This window comes from Sporothrix brasiliensis (assembly GCF_000820605.1).
Source record: "Sporothrix brasiliensis 5110 chromosome Unknown Cont14, whole genome shotgun sequence".
In the NCBI taxonomy this organism is placed as follows: Eukaryota; Fungi; Ascomycota; class Sordariomycetes; order Ophiostomatales; family Ophiostomataceae; genus Sporothrix; species Sporothrix brasiliensis.
The window spans coordinates 166,148-178,150 of record NW_024467133.1 but is presented as its reverse complement, the minus strand read 5'-3'; the positions used below and the strand labels follow the sequence as shown (position 1 = coordinate 178,150).

Genomic DNA, 12,003 nt, shown 5'->3' with positions numbered 1-12,003 from the left:
GAGACGCATGTACTAATTTGGTGTATGCCCACACAAATAGTACTTTGTCACAACTTGCTTTAAGAGAGGCGGTATGTGCGAAACAAAGGAAGGGGAAAGAAAAGACAGGACGGTTTGGTCAAAATGTTACACGCGGTGACCCAGGTCGGGCCACCGTCTCTTTCATTCATCTGCGAGGTTTCGGACAGGATAAACACCTGTTGTCGCTTTTTCCTCAGCGCTGTTTCTTCTCCTCTCGGTGGCAAAAGCCACAGAAAGTAATGCCAAAAAATGCTCCGTGTAATGTATCGTACACCAGAACTGCATACCGTGGTCCACAGCGTCGGAGTACGGGTGTGCTGATGAATGATCGCCTGTTCCTTGCAAGCCACTTTGAGCTCATTAGCAAACGCCCTTTCAGAAAGGTGAGTTGTGTGTTCTGCACTCCGTACGCAGCATGTGTTGAGAAGCGACAGTTTCCCGACAGATCTTCCAGGTCCGTTTCTTTGTCGGCAGGTAACATCACCTATGACGATTTCGTTTTCTCTGGTACGCCCTCAACAACGTTTGGCGTAGTATGTTTCTGTGGTCTGTGTCTCTACGTGCCAAAGAAAGTCAAGGCAGGCCGTAAACGTGAGGCAATCCCTCAACATGCCAGATGCGCTTTTTTTTAGCACGGCACGCGGTATTGATCGCGGGAAGGGCCTGTTGCTGTATGACATTTCTCCCCACCTCGTTGTCCTCGCCTTCTCCTTCTTTCGTTGTTCATGGTTTTGGGGAGCAGTTTGGGGCCGGCAGCCGGCAGCAAACGCTGATTGGTCCCCGCGTCTCGTTCGGCATGCCTCACAATTAATGGAATAATATTGGCCACACAAATATTGTGGTAAATCAGCAAAACCGAAATAAGGAATTACTGATTCAGATACGGTACGAAATCAACCCGTGGCGGAAACGGGGCATCGAACAGCAGGAAAATAGTCCGGTGGTAGCCCATGTCCCATGTTTCAAGGATGATTGGACCTGGCCAGGCCACACCTGCAAACACATTCAGCGGGCAGGGTGAAAGTACCATCCACACATTATTTCGCGTCAATGGTACTTGCATCCTCAAGCGATGATGCCCCGGATATAACCAACCCCATGTATGCCACTTTTTGGCGCACGCGCATTGTGCCCGATTGTGATCTGACATGCGGTACGGACAAAGATATGAAATACTTACGGGTTCGTACCTCGCACAAGTACGAGTATTTGCGCATGTCTTCATCCGCACTAGCAGCTTGCAGAAATCCATAGGGAGGGGGCTGTAGACGTGTTCAGATAACCTCACCGACAATCTAAAGTAGGGTCAAGAAGGTGCCAGGCGTCAACGTGAAAGGCGTCAACGTGAAGCAACGTAAAGATCCGAGAGACAAAGAAACCCCCGACCCGCACAGTACTGGCTACCATCCAAATGTCATCATGACCAGCCCGATTCTGGGCGTAAACGATAGGTCAACAGCTGCCCAGTCTTTTCCTTCTTTCGCTCATTTTTTGTTCATTTTGAGCACTCGTCTTCCAATGCGCTGGCGCCAAAAGAAACCCCATAAAGTACGAAGTACAACCCAATCCATATCAATTGAACAATAGGGGGTCAGAGAGCCACCATCCATATGGTATGCTCATGAAAATAAGCGGGTCCAGTCGGGCCCATATTTCTGTCGATGACTCTGTGAGCTGGGCCATATTCGCTGCCCGTCGCATTTTTCAGGCGGCGCGCAGGCTCTCCATGTTCAGTACAGGAAAACGCCATGCTGGACGTTCTCTCCATTTCCAACAGCAGGCCCTCTTCGAGCCAAGTCCATTTCTCCTCCCGTGCGTCGTAAATTGTACATCAGCTAGAATTACCCTTGGGCTCCGCAGGAAGTCACCAAAGGTATGCCTCTGGCGTTTGGGTGGAGGGAGGAGCCATGGAACCCTGAAGAGGAGACTTCCGGGAAGGCAAGACACCACCCAAAGAAACTTATTTGGCTGACCCGCACCACGCGAGCACCAAAAGGCTAGGCCTTCTGGCCTTGTAGGAAGACAGGGAGACTCCCTGCGACAACCGTCGGATGCAGCCTGCCATTAGTACATACTACCACAAGCTGCAGCACGAATCGACTGTGTTGGTGTGTGGTGGGTGTAGTTGTGTGGCCGAGGGTGAATAGGGTGAATGTCGACGTGGATCTCCAAGTCCCCACATAGGACGACGTTTTAAGCCTCTGTCGTTCCATGTCTTCCCGTTTCGCCTACGGACCGGTTGAATGGTTGACTCTTGGACAAAGACAAGGCCTCTAATGCCGTTTCACACCCACGATTTGGCCCTGTTTGTGGTCTGGGCAGAAAGCCCTCGTCTCGCTCTTTCTGTAGACTCTAAACACGAACCTATTTGCTCTTGGCAAAGGGCACGATGCTTTGAGCAGGACAGGCCAGTGGCCGGAGAGAGTCGAGAGAAACACCTTGAAAAGTCGCCACAGACGAGACCAGTTGCATTCGACGGAGAATTGTTGGATCTGTCTTCGCAGTGCGGCACGCACAGATTCCATGTCTTGCCGGCCATTTTACTTCCCTCTGGCCGTTGTTCTTTGGTAGGTCCACCCGCTGGTTCGTTAGGCTGCGTTTTTCTGTGCCACTTCCTGCTTGGCAGCGCCAGCTGGCTACATGCTTAAAACAGGAGGACGGTGCAGTGGCCAAGCCGGATACTGGTCCGTGCGTCTTCACGAAAACCCGCTGTTCGCGTTGGATTGAGGCAGCGTATGCAATGGAACGGCTAGGGAGCTGGCTGGGCCACACAGGGTCGATGCTACGGGGAGCAGCCGAGAGATGTCAAGCTATGGATTATGTAGTAATTACTTCAAAACGTACCACTAACTCGTTGAAGATGCAAGTCACCCCCCTCCTCCTCACCATTAACGCCGGGCCAGCCTCACATTTCCAGAACCTTAGTCATCACTCTCTGCCCGGTTATCTTCAGTGCAGCCCCTGCCCCTTTTTGTCCAGCCTTGGCGTGCGCACATGGAGCAGGCGCTATCTGCAATCTTGATGCCTAAGGCTGCCATGAATCCCCTACCTGCCCTCGTTGGCTCAGGTTTGGTGGCCGACCGGCCCGCTTTTTGCATCGCTCAAACCAAGCTTCGAGAAGCCACTTCATACGCGCATACCTGCGTCGTTCATTTTTAACCTCACCCCGTGTCCCTGTTTGGCAATCTTTTTTTTTATGTTTTTCCACGCTCTTGTGCCGACCACCACCACGTGATCGACAACCTTACATTTTACGGCGATTGCGAAAACCTTCCCGGGGCAAGAACGACAACCGCGACCAGCTAGGCAGCTGCGATCAACACTCCTTCCCCTGATCGTGACCATTCTGTTTCCCTCCTGGCGCCTTCCATCCTCCCCGCGGCCGGTCCAACGTCTCTCGCCTTCTTCTCGCGGCGCCTCCCCGTGCTCTGCTCTTCTTTTCCGCATCCACCTCTACCCTCACAGCCGCCGCCATGCCGCCGCGGCTCAACCTCCCGCCGGTGACGCGCATCGCCCTTGGCGTGCTCGTCGTCCAGTCCGTCCTCAGCGCCGCCATCCGCTACCGCCAGTGGACCGCCCAGTCGCACATTGTCATTCCCTACCTCAATCTTATTCCCCAGCTGTCCATCATCTACCCATGGACGTTCTTAACGACAACGCTGGTTGAGAGCAATATCTTCACGCTCGGCATTGCCTGCGTCACACTGCACCAGGGCGGCCGCTACCTAGAGCGCGCCTGGTCCTCGCGCGAGTTCGCCAAGTTCCTGCTCGTCGCCAGTCTGATCCCCAACCTTTTGACGTTTGGTGCCCTCGTTCTCTTGTTCTCCGTCACCCAGGACGAGAACTGGACGTATGTTTGTCCTCCGCACTCCTCCGTTTTCCACCAGCCGTAATACTGACAATACTGACGCTGCCTTCTTTCTCGTGCAGCCTGACATCGGTCGCCGGCACCATCCCGCTACAAATTGCTTTCCTCGTCGCCTTTAGCCAGCTCGTGCCCGCGCACACCGTCACGCTCTTCCGCGGCATTCTGTCTCTGCGCGTGCCCCGTTTCCCCCTGCTCTACCTCGTCGCCGTCATCGCCCTCTCCCTCACCCCGATCCTGACCGCCGCTTCCACCTTCCTCGCCTTCTTCAGCTTCCTCACCAGCTGGACCTACCTGCGCTTCTACAAGTCCGCCTTCCCTGACCTCGACGTCTCGCAGGGCCCGTCGCTGCGCGGCGACGCCAGCGAGACGTTTGCATTTGCCGAGTTTTTCCCGGCCCCCGTCAAGCCCGTCGTGGCCGCCGTTGCCGACGCCGTCTTTGGCATCTTGGTGGCCGTGCGCATCTGCACGCCGTTCTCTGCCGCCGACATCTCGGCTCGTGCCGCTGCCGCTGCTGCTGCTGGCGGCGACAGCTACAACATGCACCATGGCGGCCACCACGGCCAGCGAGGCGGTCCCGGTGGTACCCGCGCCGAGGCCGAGCGACAACGCGCCCTGGCGCTCCGGGCTCTGGATCAGCGGCTGCGCGTTGCCGCGGCCAATGCCGCAACACGTCATGGCGGCGCAGCCGGCGCAGGTGCCGGTGGTGCTGCGGCCACGGCCGGCCCGTCATCGGCATCTGTGGCACCCGCTGCGGCCGAAAGCTCGACGCCCGCGCCTGCGACGACCGGCCCGACGGTCCAGACACAGCCGCTGTCCAGCACACATGCGACCATGACGACGACGGCCTCATCAGGCGGTGCTGGCATGCTGGGCGAGACGAACTATGTCCCTGACCACGACGGCGACAAGTCGTGAGGCAGGGGCGTCGATACGATTTTTTTGATTTTTTTTTTAAAAATTCTTCTCCAATTTTATTTTTGCAAAGCCAAAGTGGCTACGTACGTCAATGAGATCTACTAATTATATAGAAGCGGAGGGAAGGATCGTATCGATATGGGCAAGATTTGTTATCCAAGTGTGTCCTTTGTTTCGCGCGAGGAGGAGCTGTTTGCCTTCCTCGCAGCATGTCTTCTGATTTCATCGTTCTATGGCAAGCAGTCGGTCTGGTATTTGCGTTCTGTCCCGGTGTACATGTTCTGATTATCTTGGGTCTACCATAGTTTTGCACATTGCGTTTGTCGACTTCATCTTCTCTGGTGCTTTTTTCCCCTGCGGTAGTATTGGGAATTAGGGGAATTGAACAGCCTGTTTTTGATTCCTTCCTATCTTCTCTTTCTCGTCGTGCGCCCAGTGCCTGCCATTTCTCTCCATACACGTTTGTAATATTCTTAACTGCCGTATCAAGTCTCTTTGTTCTGTTGGAGGTATTACATATGTGCATGATAAGTCCCACCTCGGAAGTGAGGCGTTCGTTAACACTTTTGTCGATATTTTGCATTTGTATGCCGTATGCTGGACAGTGGCAGCAAGTTATACAAATTTATCCTTTTGATGTGTAAGTTGTATCGGCATCGTAACTTCGTCATGTCTGTTCACGAATTATTGGCTGCCAGGAAAAAGATATATATAAACATCGCGTGGTAGAAGTTATAAGTAATGTACTAAAGTGGCCATTTTCGCCATTGCACAAAATGACGGTACTCACATTCGCTGCTGCGTCGTGAATGATTATCTTCGTTGACTACAGCCTCGTCGGCGTTGCAAAGTCCGATTCTCGAGCTGTTTAGTCGATGTTTTATATATGCATACATGGTATCTATTCCCCACAATGAACCCCCTTTTCTTGAGCTGTTTGACCTGCGTGTCCGGGCGAATCGATCTACGGCGCCCGCGCACGGCGCCCGCGCACATCCCCTCAGCTTTTTCACGAGTATGCATCTGCATGCCACCCGCAGTTGATGTGCATTGTGGCCCAAGGAATGGACCACCATGTTTTCTAGTCGAGAATTACCTTGTTTTCTACCTCCACGGTTCATCGCATGCGGCAGAGCGGATGAGAAACCAGCCGCAGATAAAGACCGAGCGTGACAAGAAAAGAGGCAATAGAGACGGACGATCAAGGAAAGGATGTGCGCAGATCATAAAATGTCGTGGCAGTGCGGACATGGGAAGAGCGGATATCTACAAGAAGCAGATAAAGTATTCGAACGTCGATCGGGAAGGTCGGGTAATGTTTTATTCTATTTGTTTTTTTTAAAAAAAAGAAAAGAAAGAAGGAATCCACAAACGAGCGACGAAACGGCGATGTGTGTCGTGCAAAGTACTGGCTTCTACCATCTCTCGTCTCATCGTGATCCACGTTCGTCTCTGTCGCCAACACGTTGTCTTCAATTCCTGTGCCATGTCCATCCTATATTCTCCTTGCCCTCGTATAAAGTGATCTCCGCCGCCCTGTCGCAGGTTGTCGGAGTTTGCTGTCGTACTCAGGAATATTTGCTTCTTGTGTTTCCGGTCATGGCGTTTCACCCTTTTATTCGTTCTTTTCCCATTCCCTCCCCTACACGTTATACATCGTGTACACTTTGCACTACAGCTTGTGCCACTCGATGACCTGTTCACACAGTCCTCGAACGGCCGCCCCCAAGAGCCGACAATGCCCTGTTTGAGAAGCCGTGGCCCGGTACCCTCTTACGTTGAACTCTTATTAGGAGGCACACAGAGTTATGGTACGCTAAACCTACCACTTTATGTTCGGGTTTGCCATACAATTCTTGGACTGTTTATATCCCCAAACCAGCATGGATACAGCAAGGTCGTACAGTTAATAAATGTGTGCGTCGTCTATCTGTTTGCTGAATATCGAGGCACAGCCAATCCACGACATTGAGATGCAAGTTGCATTGGGAAGTGACTGAGGCACATTGCGTGTTAATATCTGCACGTCTTGAAAGGATGAACAGCGGAAGAGCCGTACGGCGCTTTTTCCTTACCCCCGTCACATCGAAAAATAGGACAGGCACGATGTTTGTTGGGTAGCCTTCTCTGCCTCTTTCCCTCGTGGAAGGTGCTCTGTTTTCTTGGTTTTTTCCCCCTCGTCTGTTACGTGCAGCGGATTGTGTAGTATCGTAGCACCTTTTACACGTAGCAAAAAGCAAAAGGAACTTGTGCAAATACTGTCCAGAGTACGCCGAAAATCGTATGGTGTGCTGACAATAGACACGCAGACACAAGAGCTGCATCCTGCTGGCAAACTGCACAAAGTTGGATATGCCGGAAAGATAGGGCTGTCTTGCAACTCTTGACTGGTTCTTTTTCCTGCAATTCAGATATCACAGGCACCGGAGTTTCGTGAACTAGGGGCGCAGTGCCACGACATGCGGAGTATTATTACTTGGATCTCCAGCCCCTCGCCTAGCCTGGACATGGTTGCCACGCCGGCTGGCACGAAGGCGGGCCAGCCCTAAACCCGTTCCTGTTCGAGTAGCCAGACTTTCATTTCATCTTCTCACGCACATGAGGCAATCTTGTCTTACTTTCTGCTTCCTCCTGTCCTGGGATGCTCTCCTTTGTTTGTCAAATCTCCTAATAAATAAACCTTGCATTTTTGACCACTTTTCAAGCCAATTATTACATACGTGGTTTGTATCATTCTCACCTGGCGGTTGCCATCAATAGACGCGAAAGAACACGCCTGCTCTCTGGTCTGGCCTCGCTTCGTATTCACTGCACTCCGTACATGCTATCACCCCATGGAAGAACAGGACATTCCGTGCGTGTCGTCCCATGCTGCTTATGTGTTGTCTTGTATTTCCCTATACCATAATAGGCGGAGGAGAGAGTATGTGGAGGTATGGGAGGAGGAATGCAGGGAAGGAGAGAAGAAAGAAAAATGCAAGAAAGGTTGGGAAACTGCGGCGCAACAGATAGGGAGACTGTATGCCGTCGTAAATAGATTGTGCCGCCTCCATCCTCCATCCTCCGTGAACTGTTCTCTAACTGATCGGCAATATTGGTGCTTTATCATAATACGCCGATTCTGTGCCGTCGCTGCATATGGCATTTGGCACCGGTGCGGTATCCAGTAGAGAACAGCGATACTATGGGCCACTTTGGGTTGCAATTTCTGGAAAGAGAGAAGAGTGCACCTTGTTAGATTATTACCCTACCCATCGGGCCCGGGCAAATAATGTAGACATTAGCCTGCAAAGAGACACGGGAGTGATTTCATTCCTTGCCCCAACATGTATTGCTACTGTGAGGTTCGAGAGAGCCTGTTTTTAATAGACTTGTGAGTGTCCCCAGCGGTGAGATTTTATGAAAATTACCCACATTTGATACCAGCACCCCAAGTTGCTATTTAGTCACATGTCCACTTTCGTGTGTCGGGTCGGAAGTGAGGAAACGGTGGCAGAGAGGGGAGAGCTTGGTTTCGACGTGTGCTTCCGCGTGCTGTTTTCCAATCGTATCTAGTCTGTGGCTTTTCTCGGCGAGATGCAAGCACTTTACCGTAGATGTGCATAGCCAAGGATATGAGCTTGCAGCGCTCTTGGGTGCTGATCCTTTGCACACTATTTATGGCCGCACTTGTTTGCTCGTATTTATCTCGTCACTTGTTTTGAATTATCGCTTCGGAGGGGGCTGGAATATGTACAACGCAGCCCTTTCCCCGTGTGGTGTGTCCCATGCATCTTGCGTCTCACAGCATCATGTACGAAATACATTGGTGGATGTTTCGTGTGTGTCCTGTGCATTCGTATGGAATGCATGCACGCTGCCGCACAGCCTGGCTACACAGGTTATGCAGTGCATGATCGTACAGAGAAGAGAGGGAGATACACTATATGGCAAACAGATATGTGTACACAACGCATCTGTAGACGCATATGCTGTGACCTAGAGTGTGTAAGAAATCTACTTGACATGTCGTGCATTGGATGTATAAGTGCCGAGAGAAAGAAAGAGTCTTGAGTGCGTGCGTTTCGTTTGGGTGTTTGTGTTTGCATCCCTGTGCTTCTGTCCTTTGTTTTTGTGCGCGCCTCTCTCCTCGTTCTGTTCGCGAACCGTGCTCCGTACTCTGTACTCGGTGCTGTCCACGTCCTTGCAAGTGTGCATCCTCGACGGCAAGACAACGGTGCTGATTCGTCTCTTTGGAGCATTTCCAGCCGATGCGTGTACGACCGGCTGAGTCTCTGATGCTTGTGATAAGTGTGACGGCTGCAGCTGTTTGTCCTCTCCATCATCCCAGCCGGTGTGGGTGGTACGCGGTGAGGTAGACAGATACAGATATGCAGAAACACGAGACAGATCCATGCAATAACGCAAGGTGCATATAAACAGAGTTGGATAATTCCGTGTAAGGGATCAGGGCCTAGACTCGAGCCTTCACTTACCGAGACGAAATTGGCCATCGTTCCTGGCTGCGGCTTACTGCTTAGGGGTACGCCATTGGTGTATGCCAATAAGATACAGACAATTCACAGGGGAGTGTCGTTGGTTCATTTACCTATCTATTTCGAAGCAATCTGGGATCCATATTGGAGACGGCTTTAGGATGCGCTTCCATATTAGCCACGTTGGGAGGGAAGCTCTTCTCATGTCCGTATCGTTTACAGAGCGTTATGCACATACGATGGCACTCTACCGTACCTTTGTCCAGCCGCACCGGAATGTTGCCTCGACACGTCATCTGACCTTTGTTGTCGATCATGAACGCGTTTATCGTGCAAGCTGAGATTATACAAGCTTCGAAAATAGCAGTAAAAAGCTGCATAGTCGCCTTCTTAAATTTGAGATGTTAGCTGCTGAATTATGCTTATGGCACCGCAAAAGCCTGGGCCTTGGCTTATTTTGTGGAGGGAGACTGGGTGCAAAAAAAAGCCACGCCCAGACCCCGTGAGGACCGCCAAACTGCTCCCAACTGCCACTTATCCGCGTGGCTTTTTCCGCATATGTCAACCAACGGGATCGCGTGCAGCGCTAATGGCCTGGCAAGGGAGGCAAATGGAGGATATGGAGGGAACGGCAGTCACAGACGGAAATACACATCGATAGACAATGACAATGATAAGGTGTCACGGCAAATCTGGTCCAAAAGGGTGCGGACGTGTATTCATATATGTCGTATGGCTCTTGATTCGACTTTTGAGATCTGGCGAGGCCACCGCTTGGCGTCTTGTCCCGGGAAGCGATGACAAGTTCGACATGGGCGTGTGTCACGGTTGTTGAGGCGTGTTTTAGCAGTTTGTTGGACGGGTTTGCGATTTATTTATCTGTTTGTCGGCCTGGGTCTTTTGTTTGACAGCCCTTTGCTTACGATAAGCCCACACACCCCCCCCCCCCTTCCCCCATTTTTGTCGGATATGGTGAGCCTCACGGACTGGAGCGAAGGAAGGGCAAGAAAGCAAGGGCCCGCGTCGAAGCCATGAGAGGGCGGCCAAAATGCCGTTGAGAACCTCTCGACATAATCATGCTAGGCCGTAGGCCCCCGTATTCATTAGACGACGAGACCTGTCATCTGTTTGATTTTGCCCCACCGAGTTTGAGTAAACAATGTTTATGCCGGCGCAAACGATCCTTGGGGCAATGGCATAAGATTAAAGTGTGAGGCAAACGAGGACCTGCCCAAAATGAATACTGAAACAAACGTGGCTGAACAAGAGAACGACGAGGCCAAACGGTTGTCAGCAAGGGCCGTGATGCGGGATGTACGATGCGAGGGGGGGGACGGGGGACGCGGAGAGGATACTTTAGCACAAGTTGGCGTTGTGTGAGACAAGGGCAAAGGGGAAAAGGACGACACGATGCACTTTTGAGCGTATGCACACCAACGCCGAGGATTGGAGACTTCGGGAAGGAGGCGAGCTGACGAGGTTCTTTCCGCTTTCCTTCCATCATTGTCGCTGACCGATGGAAACACGGGGGCGTGAATGCAGAAAGAACGAGCAGCGGGTCAGTGGCCAGTGGGAAAGCACGTCAGAGCAAAGAAATGGAAGGAGCGTACGGGGGGGCGTGGAACGAAACGGGAGAAGGTTAGGGGGGTGTGTTGGCTGTCCTTTAGCCCTTGCTTGCCTGTGATGTGCTGTGCGTCCTGTGCTCAGGTGTGCTGCTGTGCTGTGTTCTACTTCCCCGGGCAGATGGGCGAGGCATGTGGGCTCCCGGCTAGGCCTGCGCCTGGCGGGTTCAAGGTAAAGATAATAAGACCGGAGCGCGAAAAGGGGGGGCTATGTCTCGGATACGACAAAGACGGCCCTAGATTACTGGGAGGTCGAGCCAAGTTTCAGCACTACTGCCCCTGTCAATAGAGAGTACTTTGTGTACTTTGGTGTCTGTGATGGTAAAGCAGCGCGTTGTGTATCTTTGCTGCCTGTTGAAGTATCTTTCCACAATTTTCTTCCCGACGGGCACAAGCACCAGGATCCTCCTCCAGATCCAACCGACTTTGCCTAGTTGTCCTAAGCCCTGGAAGCCTTGAAGGGGTCGTCAGAGTCAAGAGCGCAAAGCCACGGGCCGCGACAAACGAGGGCAATGCTGCGATCTCTCAGATTTCCCCATGGCGGGAGTATGGCGTGCTTTATTTGACATAAGATATTGTCTGCCAATATCCTTGTGCCTCTCGATTCCTCCTTATATCTTCTCCTAAAAGCGCACATGACATGAAAACAGCGCCGTTGGTATTTTGGCCGAGCCAGGCTCCCGTCTCCATTCACCTGACAAGGACCTTGTACGATTTAGACAGCTCGCAATGTTGCTTGACGCAATCTCCTCAAACTTCAGTCAGCAGCCACGGCAAGGCTAGCCACACTGAGTGATCAATGCCCGGAGGCTTGTGGAGGCCAAGACACTGGTGTCCGAGAATAGAACTTTGACAGCAGTGCGCAGCGGCGGAGACGTGGTCAGGTGGTGATCTGTGGTAATCATCATGGGATGAAACGAACCCCTTGGACAACCGCAAGGAAAAGAAACCAAAGAAAACAGACCATCACGAGCCAGATCACGACACCGTAACCGTACATGGAATCGAGTGTCGACAACGACACCAAGAGGATGCATCGAGCTGCGTGCGAGTGACTCCGCGCTCCCGTCTGGGAACCGCATCACCATTCGTGGTAAGATAC

The 12,003-nt window shown here is 52.2% G+C and overlaps 1 protein-coding gene across 1 annotated transcript; it reads left to right on the top strand.

Annotated features, from left to right (window-relative positions):
* Positions 1-3,494: 3,494 nt before the first annotated feature.
* SPBR_03754 (rhomboid family protein) lies at positions 3,495-4,804 on the top strand (the record flags this gene model as incomplete). The annotated part of the gene is made up of 2 exons (XM_040762044.1): positions 3,495-3,871; positions 3,952-4,804. 2 exons carry the CDS (start codon positions 3,495-3,497, stop codon positions 4,802-4,804), a joined length of 1,230 nt encoding a protein of 409 aa, XP_040622735.1.
* Between the last annotated feature and the right edge of the window lie 7,199 nt (positions 4,805-12,003).